This window comes from Phodopus roborovskii, unplaced genomic scaffold (assembly GCF_943737965.1).
Source record: "Phodopus roborovskii unplaced genomic scaffold, PHOROB, whole genome shotgun sequence".
Lineage (NCBI taxonomy): Eukaryota > Metazoa > Chordata > Mammalia > Rodentia > Cricetidae > Phodopus > Phodopus roborovskii.
The window spans coordinates 17469342-17486921 of record NW_026126517.1 but is presented as its reverse complement, the minus strand read 5'-3'; the positions used below and the strand labels follow the sequence as shown (position 1 = coordinate 17486921).

Genomic DNA, 17580 nt, shown 5'->3' with positions numbered 1-17580 from the left:
ATGTCTATATTTGAATCTTAGCAGAAGGATGGATTCTGTCTTCGTATCCATTCTGTTAGCCTGTGTCTTTTTATAGACGTGTTAAAACTATTAATGTTGAGGGAAAGTAAGGACCATTGATTGTTAATGCTTGTTTGATTTCGGTTTGTTTTTGGCAGTGGTATTGTGAATATATTAGTTCTGCTTCACCCTTGGTTTCTGGTGTAGTTGGATTATCTGTTGCCTACATTTTTGTGGGTGTAGTTACCTTCCTTGGGTTGGAGTTTTCCTTCCAATACTTTCTGTAGGGCTGGATTTGTAGATACATATTGGGGAAAATCTGGTTTTGTCATTAAATATCTTGTTCTCTCCATCTATATTGATTGAGAGTTTTGCTGGATATAGTAGCCTAGGCTGGCTTCCGTGTTCTCTTAATACTTTTAGAACATCTATCCAGGACCTTCTGGCCTTGAGGGTTTCCATGGAGAAGTCAGGTGTAATTTTGATAGGTCTGCCTTTATATGCTACCTGTCCTTTTTCCTTCGCTGATCTTAATATTCTTACTTTATTCTGTATGCTGGGTGTTTTGATTATTATATGTCGAGGGGTCTTTTTTCTTTGGTCCAGCCTATTCGGTGTTCGGTATGCTTCTTGTACTTTCATGGGCATGTCCTTTTTCAGATTTGGAAAGTTTTCCTCGATTATTTTGTTGAATATGTTTTCGGCACCTTTGAGCTGGGCTTCCTCACCTTCGTCTATGCCTATTATTCTTAGGTTTGGCCTTTTCATGGTGTCCCACATTTCCTGGATGTTTTGTGTTAAGGATTTGTTGGATTTATGATTTTCTTTGGTCAATGAATCTATTTCTTCTAGTTTATCTTCTGTGCCTGAGATTCTCTCTTCCATCTATTGAATTCTGTTGGCTATGCTTGTGTTTGTAGTTGCCGATTTTTTGCCCAGCTTTTCTATTTCCAGCATTCCTTCAGTTTGTGTTGCCTTTATTTTCTCTATTTCAGTTTTCAAGTCTTGAACTGTTTTTCCTTTAACTGCTTAATTGTTTTTTCTTGGCTTTCTGTACTTTCCTTAAGGAGTTTGTTCATTTCTTCCACTTTTTTTGTTTGTTTTTTCTTCCATTTCTTTAAGAGATTTTCTCACATCTTCTTTGAAGGCCTCTATCATTTTTATGATGGTAATTTTTAAGTAGTACCCTTCTGCTTCCTCTGGTTTGTTGTTGTGTTCCATTCTAGTTGGTGTAGATTCCCTAGATTCTGGTGGTGTCATGCTTTGTCTTTCTGTTGTTAGGTGTTCTTTCATATTGCCTTCTTCCCATAGCTTCTTCTAGTAGGTGTTGGTGGGGTCTCTCCCTCTCTCTATGGTACTTCCCCGATGGGCTTATGTGAGTCTGAGATTCAACATCTATAGCTCTGTGTGGTCCAAGCTCTCTAGGAGGTTTCTCCTCAAACAGGGATCCAGGGATGGGGTCAAGGATGAGGATCCAATAGAAGATGCCAGCAGGTACTCACAGTGGTCTCGCAGAGATAGGCAGATCTATGGGGGGAGGGGGGGAAAGGACTCCAGCAGAGGACTGGAGGTGGGGTCAGAGACCAAGCAGGTGGAAATTACAGGTGGTCCCACATGGATAGTCAGGTCTCCTTTGTTCAGAGTTGCTCCGAGAAGTCTCCAAAGTAGGGTGGACTGTTGGCTCCACCCTCTGTCCCAGTGCTCAACCAGAGCGGCAGGACCGTGGGTAGGGTAGGGCACAGGATAGGGGGGTAGGCTGGCGTTGGGGATGGGTGGGAGTGTATCAGAGCTCCAAGGGTGCTCTAGATGGGACTGGAGACAGGAGCAGCAAGATCAGGGGCCAACCCAGGGAGTTCGGGCGGGGGAGGGGGTAAAAGAGGTTGTAGGGGACAGGCAGCCCAGATTGGGCCCAGACTCACCTTTGGCCAATAGCTGGTGGAAGAGGACAAGGGCTGAGCTGGAACTTGTGAAGGTTTTTGCATGATAGTCGGATCTCACTGGAAACTGGAACTCTCCATCTGAGGCCTCTTTCTTTGGCAGAGGCCCGGATTTGGGGGTCAAGGATCTTGTGGGCAGGAACTCAGAGTAGACCAGCAGAGATAGGCGGATCTCTGGGAGGGGCTTGGGACTCCAGCAGAGGACTGGAGGTGGGGTCAGAGACCAAGCAGGTGGAAATTACGGGTGGTCCCGCATGGATGGTCAGGTCTCCTTTGTTCAGAGTTGCTCCATCATTATCTGTTTTACTTCTGTGTCTATTGCTATAAATAGTAAAGTCTGTGGACTTTACTTCCAGATTCTAATCCAATACTGTCTTTGCTTGTTTATTCTAATGCCTTTTCTTCTATAGCAAGAGATTTGGTTTTGGTCTTAGGGCTTCTATTGTTGGTATTAGATGCCATGACCAAAAGTAACACGGAGAAGGGTTTATTTCATCTTATATTTCTATATTACAGTCCATTATCAAAGCAAGTCAATGTAAGAGTTCAAGGTAGGAACATGGAGTCAGGAACTGAAGTAGAGTCCATGGAAGAACTCAGTTTACTTGCCTGCTGTCTCTGGCTTTCTCTGCCCACTTCCTTATATCCTCTGGGACCTCTTGCAATAGGGACAGCACTACTTACAGTGAGCTGGGGCCTCTACCATCAAGCATCAATCAAGGAAGTGCCCCATAGGCTGAATCATAGGCTAATTTGGTGGGGAGAATTTTCTCAATTCAGGTTACCTCTTCTTCAAATGACTAGTTTATATCAAGTTGACAAAATACTAACCATGACAGACAGATCTTATTATATAAATATTTATTTATAGATTCAAATTGAGTCTTAACATGCCACAATATTAGAATGATAACTTTTTTGGAGAGATTCAAATGTTTACTTCAGTTACAGTTTATTCTTTTGTATAGATGACAAAATATAGATTTTAATGCCTCAGTAATACTCCACTGTGTAAATTATCATATTTTCTTTATCCATTCTTATGTTGAGGGTCTTCTAGGTTGTTTCCAGTTTCTGGCTATTACAAATAGAGTAGCAATGGATGTGGCTGAACAAGAATCTCCGTGGTAAAATGAAGCATTTTTTGGGTATATGTCTAAGAGTAGTATATCTAGATCGTGAGGTAGACTGATTCTCATCTTGTTGAGTAACTGCCATATTTATTTCCATAGTGGTTATACTAATTTGTATTCTCAACAGCAATGAATATCTGTTCCTCTTAGTCCTTCTCTGCTAGCATGAACTGTCAGTTGTTTTGTTGATGTTAATTATTCTGACAGGTGAAAGATGAAATCTCAATGTACTTTTGACTTCCATTTCCCTAATGGCTAACAATGTTGACCATTTCTTTAAGTGTATCTCAGCCATTTGAGTTTCTTCTATTGAGAATTCTGTTTAGATCTGTGCCTGATTTTTAAATTGGATTTTTTTGATACCTAATTTCTTGAATTCTTTACATATTTTGGATACTAGGGTTTTGACAACATGAAGACTGACACACATCCCCCTGGGCACCTTCCAGCTCACCAAACATTCACCCTCTTTGTGTACAGTTTTGACATCTTTCATCAGAAGCTTTCATAGACAGAGTGAGACTGGAGTAGTTACAGGATTTTTGAATCTCATAGAACAGAATAACTTGAAAATCATCCTTTTAAAGTTTATTTTACAGAAAACAAATTACAAAGGGATGAAATGGAACATGGTAAGATAAAATGTCCTGTAGAGAACTTAAAAACAGTGATTTTCTGACTTTCAAACACTAGCCATTAAAACAAAATTAACATAATATGAGCACATTGAAACAAACCATTTTTGTCGAACATGCTACCTAATTGTGGCAAGAAAAAGTTTCCTGCTCCCAAGAAAGCCAGTCTGGTGGTGTGAGGGAAACTTGGCCCACCGAATAGGCATCTCCACACTCAGAGACAGGGTGGATAAAATACGGAGAGTACCCCTTTCCCACAATAGTTCCTAAAACCAAAGATGACTAGAATATATATATATATATATATATATATATATATATATGTGTGTGTGTGTGTGTGTGTGTGTGTGTGTATATGTACATACACATTGCTAGCTAGTTTTTCCCAGTGAATAGTGTGGATAAGATGTGTCTCAACTGTGAATAGAGAATAAACTTGTTTCTTTAGATTTTGTGTGGTACTTTTCTTCATAAAATGATGGGTTTGCATAGACTATTTCCTCATGAGATGTAAAATGATAAAGAAGTTTGTTCAGAATGTTGTGGAGTATGTTTATAGTTGGCTATGATGAGATGTAACATTTTTGTGTCTTCTGGAGGGTTGATTTAGCCCATGGGCATTATTACCTATGCTGTGCCTACATTTTGACTTTGGAGTGTAACAGTTGCTTCTGGATTTGTGGCTGTGTATATTAACCTGAAAGAATATGTAACTATCTTGGGCTATTCTTAATCATAGAGTTGATCAATTTTTCTAGAGTATTCTTGTTACCTCTAGGACATCTCCCATTATATGAGACACTTCTGTACTTCTTCACTAGATCTTATAATACTTTCAGACCACAGTATCATATTTTCCCAAGAAGTCATTTTTACAGTTCAATCATAATGATCTTCCTTTTTCTCATCAGTTCCTAAGCAATATATAGTATATGATGAATTGTATCAACCATTTCTTAATGATTTTGGTCATATATTTTATCATTTTGCCTTATATAAATGAATTTCTTATCTGAAGATTAGAAACTCATTTAGAATCAACAATAATGGCATTGATTTAAGATACATGGACCAAATTAGTGCTGAATTGAATTAATCACAGTGCTCATTCATGCAGATTTTGAAGTTGAACTTTGGAAGGGAATTCCATGACACTAAACTTTGCTTATTAATACTCTTCCTTAATCCATCATCCATAGCTTTAAAAAAAAGCTGAGTCTGGGAAATACAGCAATTTTCTTGGACTGTATGCGGCCATGCACTTCCAGAAAAATAGGGAAGGTATAGCCAGTGCTCAGGGAGTTCCCGCCCGTGAAAGACCTCTCCTTAGATGCTGGCCACATTCTTCTATGAAAAGGCACTAGGATGAGCTCCAAGCCACTGAATATTTTGTGGCAATCAGTTATATACCTCTGATAATTCTGCCCCATGCACATAGTGTACATCTCTGTAATAAATACAAGAGTGTACCAGCACAAACATGTATTACCATTTTAGACAATCTGCTTTATTCATATCCATGGAAGGTCAGATGGATCCACTTTATGCTATGGCAAGGAAATTTTTTTCTCGATACACCTACCTAAATTTTACAAAAGTAGAGTCCTGTGAAAGTTCAGAAGCTGTGTCTACTCAGGTCATTGGGCAGTACACATGCAATAGGCCCTTCATAATGAAGTGAAATTGCCCCTTCATATTCAATTACAACTGTTGTTCCTTTGTCAAAATAAAATACAGACAAAAGAGAGTTGGGAAAGTCTGCTTGCTTCCTTGAATTTCAGTTCATCCATAATTATATGATATCAACAGTAATACTTAACTCACACAAGGTTTGTTTATCAGTGCTAAATCTGACATTTTACATGTAGGTTATTTATGTTAACACAGGACTTGAAAAATAAAATGCATACATAGATGATGCCACAGAGAAACAGCCTTTGTGTGACCATTGTACTTATTGTATGACTTTCCTGCTAGAAGCTATCCTTGCCCAGTGGGATTTTGACTGATTTTTCATAGTGCTGAAGGATGTCATGGAAGATCATGGGTACCAAGGGTTACAATGTAGAACTTCTAGGCTCCTGTTTTTCTTAACAAGCAGTCCTTCCCTTCCCACACTAATCCTTTTTTCTTTTTCTGTCTTAACTCTTGTTAACTGTTTGGCACAATGTCTGTTGTCTCCTGCCTTGTGCATACAGTAGGCCAATGCTGGGTGAGGTCAGCAAGGCTGTACCTCCTTGAAGCCTCCCAGCCTCCTCAATGCTGCCTTCATCTCTTTGTTTCGTAGTGTGTAGATGATGGGATTGAGCAAGGGAGTAATGACTGTGTAGAAGACAGCTACCACCCCATCTAGAGGTTCCTGTGAGCCAGGACGTAGGTAAATGAAGGTACAGGGCACATAGTACACGATGACCACAGTGAGATGGGCAGCACAGGTAGAGAAGGCATTGCGACGCCCATCTGCAGATCGGATTCTCAGGATGGCAGCCACGATGTAGCCATAGGAAGTGAGAATGAGCATAAAGCATGTGAGGGCCAGGAAGCCAATGTCTACAAAGGTGACTAACTCATTGATGGTGGTGTCTGCACAGACTAGACTGAGAATGGCAGGGATATCACAGAAGAAGTAGTCAACTCTGTTTGGGCCACAGAAGGGCAGCCTGAATAGGAAACTTGTTTGGAAAAGCGAGTGGATGGTCCCTCCAATCCAGGTGCCCAAAGCTAGGCAGTTACAGACACTGCGAGTCATGATGGTAGCATAGTGTAAAGGTTTACAGATAGCCAGGAATCGGTCATAAGCCATGAGTGTGTAAAGAAAACATTCAGTGCAGCCCAAGAAATGGAAAGAAAACAGTTGAATTACACAGCCCCCAAAGGAGATAACTCTACTGTCCAAGAGAAAGCCAGCTAACATCTTTGGGACAATAGCAGAAGAAATGGTCATGTCTAAGAAGGAGAGGTGACAGAGGAACCAGTACATGGGCCGGTGGAGCCGGATGTCCACCAAGACAGTGAGGATGATGAGCCCATTGCCTGAGACAGTAAGAAGGTAGATGACAAGGAATGCTAGGAAAAGCAGGATCCCGAGCTGAGGTGGATGGTGCAGGCCCACAAGAATGAAGTGAGATACAGAAGTCTGGTTGGTGCTTTGCATGTTCTTGGTAGTCACATCCGACAAAAGACTGTGCAGGGACAGGCTTAATGTTTTTGTGAAGTCCCTAGACATGGCACATACATTCTGCATTATTCTCAAACAGGCATAGAAAAGATTTTCTCCTTTCGCTCCTCCACTCCTCCCATGTCTCCCTGCCTTACACCTCTCCTCCCTCATCCCCCCTTCTCTCTATATTTCCCTCTTTTCTCCCCCTCTTCCTCCTCTCTATTCTGTATTACTCATATGTTCCTTGTCATTTTTTCCCTCTCATCCTCTCCCACTGAGATTCTGCTTGCTTGCATAGACCATCTCAGCACTAAAGCTGATGAACTACTCTCCTTAATCATAATTTAGCTTTCCAGAGTTTCAAATATAGTCACCTATGGACTGAAAATAGTACTTTTTTAAGAGAGTGGGAACACAGAACTTTTCATGCAGTATATTATGGCTTTTTATTAACAGTTGTTGCAAATCTTACACTTTCAACTTTCTGGACTGCCACAGACATTGCTGTTGTCAGTGACAAGTTTGCACACTACATTATCAGTATCCAGCATTCTGATCTTTGCAATGTTCAAGAAGGCCTGTGACCGCAGATGCCAGGGTCCATGTAACTGCCTCTTCGTTTTTCTGTGTGCCCTACATGTCCTGATCTAGCTTAAGGTAAACTCTGAAGATCATTTGGAGAGAACTCCAAGACAAGATTGACCTCTGATAAATGGCACTCAGGGACTCTCCTGTCATATGCAATGCTTTAGCTTCTAACACCCGAGCAGGACGTGGTGGTGCATGCCTTTACTGCCAGCACTGGGGGAGGGGGGGAGTGGTGGTGCGCAGAGGCAGGTGTGATTTCTGTGAGTCTGGGGCCAGCCTGGTCTACTGAACAGGTTCTAAGACAGCCTCAAAAGCTACAGAGAAATCCTAATCCTGTTTTGAAGAACAACAGAGAGAGGGAGAGAGAGTCCAACACCTGTCACATTTAATAAAGGGGCGTCTCAAAAAGATGCCTGTTACTATACCTCTCCCTCTGCTGCTCTTCCTGGAGCCTGCTGTTGAGCTCTGCCTGGGTGACGATCTGCAGGAAGGTCACTGCTAGCTGTTCCCTCAGCTTCTTCTTGCATGTTGATGCTCTATAAGGAGGCCCATTTCTGCAGCTTATGGGCTGTGGCCCTTCTTGATTGTGGGACTGTACTCTTTCTGTGTCCCCTTATAGCCTTCCTGATGCCATTGGGAGTGGGGTCATTTGGTTTTAGCCTCTGGAGTCTTGTTTTCTGCTGAGCAGGTTCTTCCTTCCTGCTAATCAAGTCTTTCCTCTCTACAATCTCAATAGGCTAGGAGTTAAGGGATGCCGAGATTATTTCTGCCTTTTCCATTGGGACAATTAACTTACTAAGTGTAAGTAAATTTCACTGGGCTTTGTTAACAGCAGACCCTTTGGAAGTTTGCTGAATGGCTAGTAGTGTCCCTGTAGCACAGGATCCTGATGAGAGCAGGTGCTTGGTAATCCATGAGAGTATCCTTCCTCTTCTCTGGGTTTCAGTTTTCTCACTCCAAAACTTTCACAATTCTGAATTGCTCACTTATTCCATGAAAGTCTAGGTGGAATCTGAAAGAACTTTAAATCTAAGGGTATTGAACAAATGCCATATATCAATTACTTTAAGTGGGCCATTCAAATTTAACTTGATGTAAATTACTAGGGGGTTGTATTAGAAAATGTCACACCATGTGGGGCAGTGTACTGCCTGGCCAGTCATCAGGGTGAAAGCAGATGGACTGTGAGGTCCTTTGAATAAGTGACTCAGAACACTTACCATGGTATACTTGAAAAAATAGAATTATGGTTAGTAAGGTTGTCTCCAAAAGTTTATATCATACAATTGAATGAATTATATCCTATTCCAGTATATGTAGACAAATTGTATAAACTCATTCAACTCTAGTCATAGAGAAGCCTGTAGTTTTGAACCAGAGTTGGCAAACTACAGATAGCAAACATTTGCTAAAATATATTTTGTCTAGTGCTTAACACAGTTTAATTATTAAAGAAATTGTTACTCCACATTTTAAGGAACTTACTTGTGAAATAATACATTGTACTGGGCCTGTTTTTGAATAAATTATTCTGTGATTAAGAATTCATACCAAATACTTTGGTTTGTGATTATCATTTTATTTTCCTATTGTGTGGGTGTTACTTTCTTTACTTTCTGATTATGGGACGTGTAAATCAGATTTATCTTTGCTAATAGATCATTCCACATACAGAAAGTAAGACAGAAGGGCCTTAGGACTCCAGCTACATCATCCATTCATTACAGGAATCACTCCAAGTCTAATATTCCAGGTGAAAGTATACCTTTAAGAAGAATAATGTGAGGACAGGGAACACTCGATTGTACAGAAGGTTTTGCTTCAAATTCTGGTGTATATCCCTGGTCTTTGGAAGTTAGGACAGATGTTTATCTATTTGGAAAAATAAATGACTATTGTTAGTTTGCTAACTCTAGACCTCCAGTAATTTTGATTTTCTACATAGAGGGGTATATGGAAAGAAGGAGGGGAAACTTTTTCCAAAGGGGCACCACCTTATCTTCTTCCACTTTGAAATAGAAGAAAAAAAAGGGAAGAAGAAAATTTGTTATAAGAAGGGAATGAGAGCACGAAGGAAGGCGATGGGTATCAGGGACATAGAAGGTGGATAGGAGTCTTTGAATTGAAAGTAGAGTGATCCAGATAACAGTGAGTAGGACTACAGGCTGGTTGGATTGTTTGGTGTGTAAAGGTGTAAAGGTGTTTGCTGCCCAAGTCTGATAACCTGAGTTTGATTTTCCAGAACCCATTCACAGGTGACTGTATGTAACCACATTCACCATGCTGTATCAAGGCAGTCATGTGCCTCACCCTGCCACAGTACATACAAATGCACTGATAATAACTATAAATATTAAAAATAAAGAAAGAATGAGTGGGATTTTCTGAGAGGAAAAAAATAATTTATGGTGAACAATCACACATTTTGAAGGGGTTTATTTATTCATGTTGTTAGGCTTTATGTATTCTAAACTGTCTGTAAGTAAGACTACTTCTTGTTATGAATTTAGGTATACAGATACTGAAGATTCTCCATTCCAGCAATACATTGTTAATTAAAGCATCAGTATATAAATTTACTCAAGTATTTCTGCTGATTCATGGTTTATAATCTCAAAACAGCAGAAAACCAAGTCAAGATGATTGAATAAGTCAAAGTATTAACCATCATGAAATTGAACAGCAGTAGAGAAAACTGAACTATAACCACACTATTCAACATTGAATGTCTTCCTGAGATAACTGAAGTGTGTAGAGATGGCAAGAGCAGAAGTATAGAAGAGACAATTTTTGTATTATTTTTTGTATTATGTGAACATAGAGGAAGGGGCTCAAGAACATAAATCAGATTATTAGGATAAAGTTAGGCAATGGTGATTTAATAAAAACAGTCACACCTAACCTAAAAGTAAAAGTATGACATAATTTAATACTGTAGAAGAGTGTTTTTGTCTCTATCTCTTTCTCATGAATATACATGTGATATATGTTTGCTTATGCATGTTTTATTTTGTGTGTGTGTGTGTGTGTGTGTGAGTGAGTGTAAAAGAGAGAGATTGAATATGTATATACAAATCCAAATGTGTGCTGAAAAAGAAAAGTGTATCATGTGTAATTGTTTGACACATAAAATTTCATAATAGTATCGAAATTTACATCAGTATTTGAAAATAGATTCTTGAAGTTTGTTTCAACATGATTTTGACTAGTGAAAAAAATGAACACAAAAATTGCCAGAGTTGATTGAAAATCAATCAATTGATGTACTAGCAGGGAATTACTCTGCAAATTATTGTAGCATATGTGTTTGTGATTTGCAAGCATACTTCTCATGTGTTATATTCATCTATGTTTGTGAAGGTCCAAAATAAAATATAATGAATCTATTAATCAAACAGACAAATAACTCTGGGCTCAGTTCTGCATCACTAAGATAATTTTGTAACATGGGAATCTTAAATTTCATGGACATGGCAATATAACCTTTCACAGTGTAGGAATAACCCACAGGAAACAAAACTCATCTTGCCTAAAATGCTAATGATGACCAGGGCATTAGTATAAGTAAATATGACTTACACTATAAAAATAGAATAAGTAAAGTAATTTTGAGATTAATATAAAAGTTGCTGATAAAACAGAGGGTTGTGATGTATCATAGATGGGGAGATTCCACATTTGAAAAAACCCAGTTTTACTAAAGGTGCTGTGTAGATTTAAAGTATTACAAAAACTTCTGTTCTTCTGTACACATAGGGATGTGGATCTTAAAGTACATACCACATTGAAATGGAACACATGGCATTGGTTGACCTAGTTAGTCCTATAGAAATTAAAAGCAAAGAAGAGAAGAGTCCCAAATCTACATGTGGAAACCAACACTTTTATGAGGATGGACAAACAGCAAAACAGCACAAAGAGCAGCAATTATACTGAATGATATGTACAGCAAGTTGATGCTCAGTGTGGTGGAGAAAAAGGAGTCTTTGAATGATTATTTTTGGTTATCTGGATCTTCAAGTGAGAAAAGTTTTGACCTTGGTTCTTAAAGTACCTGTAGGGAAATCAATCTCATGTGGATGACAGCATTAGCTGCACCAGCCTTTATGATACTCAAGTAAAGATATTTTGAGAGACGCAGACAGAAAAGGGTAAAGGTACAATATCATACACTGTACTTGAGCTATTTCACTGTGAAAGAAAGCTTCTGCAGGTCATTCTTGCTCCAATGAAACTGATGAAACACATAAAGTGAGTGATTTACAGAAAGAAAACCGTATTTGGAAATTTAAATTTCTAAAAGAGCATGTCAGCTCATGAGTTAATACCAAACACAATCCCAAATTATGTAGGAAATAAAACTATCTTCATATACATTCTAAAGTAAAATTAAAACCCAAACATGGAAATGTGAATATTTATTTAAAGTACCAACTACCAACTTTGAAACAATACTAGAATCCTTAAATAAAATTTCCTAGAATAGAAAAAAAAAGATGCACGAAAGGAAAAATACTTAATGATGACAATATTAGCATTTTCCATTTGTAAAAAGTGCTCATATAAACTCAAGAAAAACACTAGTAAAGAAAGGAAGTCCCTTATGAGATAATTTACAAAGAAGCTAGCATAAGAGTTTTATTTTTTTTTTTAGGTTTGCAAAAATAATGACACAGAATAAGTAACACATGATTATGACATACAATTGGGAAATCATTATGATTTGTAGGCATTCTTTTGGGAATAGTGACTCTAAACTCCTAAGTAGTAACAACAAAATTTGGAAATTTTACATGTTTTTTCTGGGTATAAAGATGGCAAAAGAAACAATGATACTGAACTGGAGTGTGTGGAAAGGTATGACCATCTGGATTCTGAACAGAGTTCAATGGAGAGCAAGTAAAGTTTCATCACATGACAAAGAAAAGGAACAGCCCAGCTTCCTCCTTCTTAGGTATAAGGAAGGAGATAGGGGCTGTCCCAGGAGGAGTCAAGCAAGGAATGCACAGGGAAATGTGCTTATGCACATTCCTTAGTGACTTCCTGCTTTTGTGCTCATTGAGGGAATATGGAAACCCAATTTCTTCCTCTGAGACAGGGAACAATGTCAAGCAAGTTAAACACCTGCTCATTTAGTCATGTTGATTTCCAGTCTCCACATTTCACCTAGTTAACTCTTGATAAGAAATGTACCAGTTTCTTATTAATTTGGTGTATCAGTTCTATGAGTAACATCTTACAGGCAAGTACTGGTCTATAGCACGTAGGGGCTAAATTATTTGTGATAATCCATATCCTGTAAAGTGAGTTTTAGGTGAGTTTAATTAATTTCTCCTGCTTTCATTTTTCTTAACTTTAATTTTATATACAGCAATGTTTCTTGGCCACCACCTAGTTTTAGTTAGCTAGTATTCCTATTAGATGATTTATGGGTAGACAGAAAGAGAAGATACAAAAACAGGTAGGTCAGGAGACAGCAGAAAGACAGATAGATAGGATGGTTACAAATAGTGGCCATGTTGTTAAAACTTAAAGCAAGTGGAATATTAACCTCTCTGATGGGGAATCTAGCCATGGATGTAAACTGATAAAATGTTTTATGTGGTAAAACATTTTCCCCTTAAACCTAGAAATGAATTTTTTCTTGTAATTTCATTCTGTTACCACAGTATAAATTTCAGGCTTACATTCCCCCCTTTAATGAGTCTTGAATTAAAACTGATGAGAATAACAATACTATCTCTTCTTTGAAAAAAAAATGTTTTGATTTTCCTGAAACTATGTTTCCTGGGGCTAAAATCAATTTCATTTTATGTGGTCTTTCAGTGGCAGATCCCAATTTCTCTTAAGTGGTGGGCATCTTTGCCATCTTTGTCCACAGACTAATTAACTATCATAATTTCAATATCAATGAATAGATATTAATGAACATGGACATATTTTTATTAAGTAAAAAATTGTACCTCGTTTCAAATGTTTGAGATCTCAATTTTTATTGACATCAATTCTTTTTAATTGCCTTGTTTTCATTTTCTTGTGTCAGGTTATAAGTGTTGAAGAAGCAGCACAGATTTGACAAAAATGTTTCTCATGAGAGTATTGTCAGTTTTTAAGACAAACAGGAAGTAAATTAGGGTACCACAGGATCTTAAGGAAGCTGAATCACAGAATATTTAGAAAACTAGTTTGAGGGGTGAGTTATAGGAAATGTTTGCTTTCTAATAGCTCCTATCTGACACAATACATAAGATGTTTTTAGATCCTAATAAAAGATGAATTGGATGAGAAGAGGAGGAAAGTCATGTATGAGGTTTAATGTTTTCTAGGACATGATAAATGATGTAAGGACTCTCACAGCAGAGGTTGAGTGATATTATTGCTAACTCTGAGAGACCACAGAGAAGCCCTTTGAGAATCAGGGAATGATATGGGCACCAATAACAGTAGCAAGGATGAAGGCTTTCTGAGAAGCTGCTTTTGGAACTGAGAATTATATTTATCAACACAAAGATAGTATACTTATTCTTTCTGTAAGTTCAAAAAGGCAAATCTGTAATGCTTCTATAGGGTATAATGTATGATTTACTATTAGTTTTAAGCAGTTATCACATGCCAAAGGCCTGTACTAAGTTCTACAATCTATCATCTTATTTACTGCCCGTGACTTCTCAGGGATATGCTATTAGTAATGTCAGATGACAGATGATGATAACAGAGCATAGGCTGTTGTGAACTTAAGGAATACCCATTGTAGAAATTAAATTTTTGTCTCTGTAAGTTTTTATACCAACTTTGGAGAGAAAATAGAGAATGAGAGGTAGAATTCTCAGGAAACTACCAAGCAGCATATACTTCCTACATAACCTTCTCTCTTTAGTTTGAGCGTCATCAGTGTGATAGGGTACCATTGAATTGACTATACTCTATCATTTAACACCTTGTCACAGTAATGGGTAAGTGATTATCCTTATAGCTTAGAAAATGTAACTACCATGTTGTAAGAATCCAGGTGGCTATGATTTCACATCACCCAGGTTTGTCTGAAGAATCCTAGAATAAAGCCATGTGCCACTAACCACCAAGAGCAGAGAACCTCATCCTGGAAAGTGCAAGAAATGAAGTTATATTAGCGATCTCAAAAAAGGTAGAAGAAGTTCCAGGGTTGGAGATGAGATTGGTTCCTCAAATGATTCCTTGATTCAACTTTGATGATAAATAGATATCCAGCTGACCTGACTCATAAATAAAGGGCATCCACACCACATTTGTATCATTCAAGTTTTTGTAGCATATATTAATGGCTGTGGTTGCGTTAGATGAGTGTGTTCACAAAGCCTTAGATGTCAAAGACTTGACAAGGTAATGGGAACTCTTAAGGAGTGGCTTCTAGATAAGAGGGCTTCTCATAAAGAAAACATCCTTCAAAGAGGATTTTTAGATCTCTGCATTCTTCCACATCTACTTTCTTTTATACTGGTCATTAGATGAATAGTTTTGCCATGTTATTACTATGATGTGGTGCCTTGATGAGAGACAAAAGAAATCGGGCTACCCAATCAAATATAATAACCTTTCTTCCTATATTGTTTCAGCTATTTGTTGTAGTGATGGGAAGCTAAAATATATACCAATATAAAGGGAATAAAAACATCACCTCTTCTCTCTCTGTCTTTTTGGAGTGTCCATATTTCTGTGTCTCCTTCTACATGCATGTGCTTGAGAGAAAAGAGAGACTGAAATCCTTTCATCATGGATACGGTGGCTGAATAGAGAAGTAATTTTCAGTTCTTAGCTTCATGCAAATTGACATAAACAAAAGATGAGAAGAAATGTCAAATGTGACCCCCGTGACCACATTCTTCCTCTCAGGCATTCCCCACCCAGCAGCCCTGGACACCATGCTCTTTGTCATCTTCCTGGCGATCTACATCCTCACCGTGCTGGGAAACCTTCTCATCCTGATGGTGATCAGGGTGGATTCCCACCTCCACACACCCATGTACTACTTTCTCACCAACCTCTCCTTTATTGACATGTGGTTCTCCACAGTCACAGTGCCCAAAATGCTGATGACCTTGGCGTCCCCAGGGGGCGGGGCTATCTCCTTCCACTGCTGTGTGGCACAGCTCTACTCCTTCCACTTCCTGGGTAGCACCGAGTGTTTCCTCTACACAGTCATGTCCTATGATCGCTACCTGGCCATCAGCTACCCACTCAGGTACAGCAGCATGATGAGCGGGAGAGTGTGTGCCCTCCTGGCTGCTGGCACCTGGCTCACTGGTTCACTACATTCTGCTATCCAGACTACATTGACCTTCCGTTTGCCTTACTGTGGACCCAATCAGATCCAGCATTATTTCTGTGATGCACCACCCATCCTCAAGCTGGCCTGTGCAGATACTTCAGCCATTGAGATGGTTATTTTTGTAAACATCGGGGTGGTAGCTTCAGGTTGCTTCCTTCTGATTTCGCTGTCCTATGTGTCGATTGTGTGCTCCATCCTGAGAATCCGCACTTCAGAAGGCCGACACAGAGCTTTCCAGACCTGTGCCTCACACTGCATTGTGGTTCTCTGTTTCTTTGTGCCTTGTGTTTTCATCTACCTGAGGCCAGGCTCCAGGGATGCTATAGATGCGGTTGTGACAGTTTTCTACACTATTCTGACACCCCTACTCAACCCTGTTGTGTACACCCTGAGGAACAAGGAGGTGAAAAAAGCACTCCTGAAGCTCCGAGACAAAACAGTATCTTCTCAATGACAGTAATGCTGTCAAGGATCCATTTAATTTTTAAAACATCAATGATGCAACTAAGTTATAAATCATTGTTTAAAATCACCTTCTCAGGATAATAATTTATATGTTTTTAATGGTCTTACATTTATATCCACTACACATGGCAAATATACTCATATTCTTATCTATGACCTCTCTCCCAAAGACATAATTTTTATCTTAAAAAAATAGCATTGTTTCATGTGGTGGTAGTCATGCATACCTTTAATCCCATCCAGCACTACAGAGTTGGGTGGATGTCTGAGTTTGATGCCAGCCTGGTTTACAGAGCAAGTTCCAGGAGAGTCAGGGATACATAGAGAAACCCTGTCTAGAAACATACAAACAAATAAACAATAAATAAATAAGATTTTGATGTGGTCAAGATCTAATGTGGAGAAGATCTAATGTGAAGGATGAATTGTTTTTCTTTAGGCTGAGCTCCTATGTTGCTTTCTTAAGGTTTATTTGTCATGCAAATGAATTTGAGAATTTCAATTATTAGAGCTTATGTTATCCTGAGGCTGTGGTTTTTCAAGTGTGCATTTTTATTACTTTACTAGTTCTCTTCATATTTACAGTGATACTAATGTATTAAAAACAAGCTCATAATACATAATACACAGTGTGCATGTCTGATTATTATATATTTATACAAATTTATGTGTTTAGTAATGCTAATATTCTGGTAGGCAAAAATAAGAAGCTACTCAAGTGTGTAATAATTGACTGAAATAATACTTTTGTAAGCACATAATGTATGTTTTAAAGCAATGGTTTAATGACGACCTAGAAATATTTATAAAATGTACTATGAAACTGTTATGTTGACTATGTTTATTAAGAATCAATATAATAAAACCCCAAGAGTTAAAATGGGAGAAGTGGTCCTTGGTTAAGAGCACTGCTGTTTCTTCAGAAACCTGGGTAGGTTTCTAGCACCCAATGTAGCTTACAACAACAGTCTATAACTTCAGCTTCAGGAGCTCTGAGCCCCTATTCTGGCCTCCACAAGCATCAGACATGCATATGGTACACATACATATACGAAGACAAAGCAGTCATATACATCAAAATAAAAACTAAAATTTTAAAGCATTTTAAAAAATCAAGTGTCTATTAAACATGTAAATGAACAGCTTCCAACTAGGGGTAGTTTTGTCTCACTAGAATGATTTGCCATTGTCTGGAGCTCTTGTTGATTGTTATAGATATTGACACCAGCAGATGTATGTCAAGACTCCAAATAAAAACTGTAAAATTCTGGGCTTAGAATAAGGACATCCAATAATGTTTGAGGTATAAATGTAAATAAAAATGAGTAAGACCATGACAATGCATTTACAAAATAGT

At 38.4% G+C, this 17580-nt stretch overlaps 2 protein-coding genes across 2 annotated transcripts; one reads left to right on the top strand and one right to left on the bottom strand.

The window, feature by feature from the left end:
- Positions 1-5923: 5923 nt before the first annotated feature.
- LOC127231489 (olfactory receptor 10G6) lies at positions 5924-6880 on the bottom strand. Its single transcript, XM_051197049.1, has one exon. The coding sequence runs from the start codon at positions 6857-6859 to the stop codon at positions 5924-5926; it is 936 nt and encodes a 311-aa protein (XP_051053006.1). The 5' UTR covers positions 6860-6880.
- Positions 6881-15282: 8402 nt separating this feature from the next.
- Positions 15283-16212, top strand: LOC127231487 (olfactory receptor 10G9). The gene has a single exon (XM_051197048.1). The coding sequence runs from the start codon at positions 15283-15285 to the stop codon at positions 16210-16212; it is 930 nt and encodes a 309-aa protein (XP_051053005.1).
- Positions 16213-17580: the final 1368 nt, after the last annotated feature.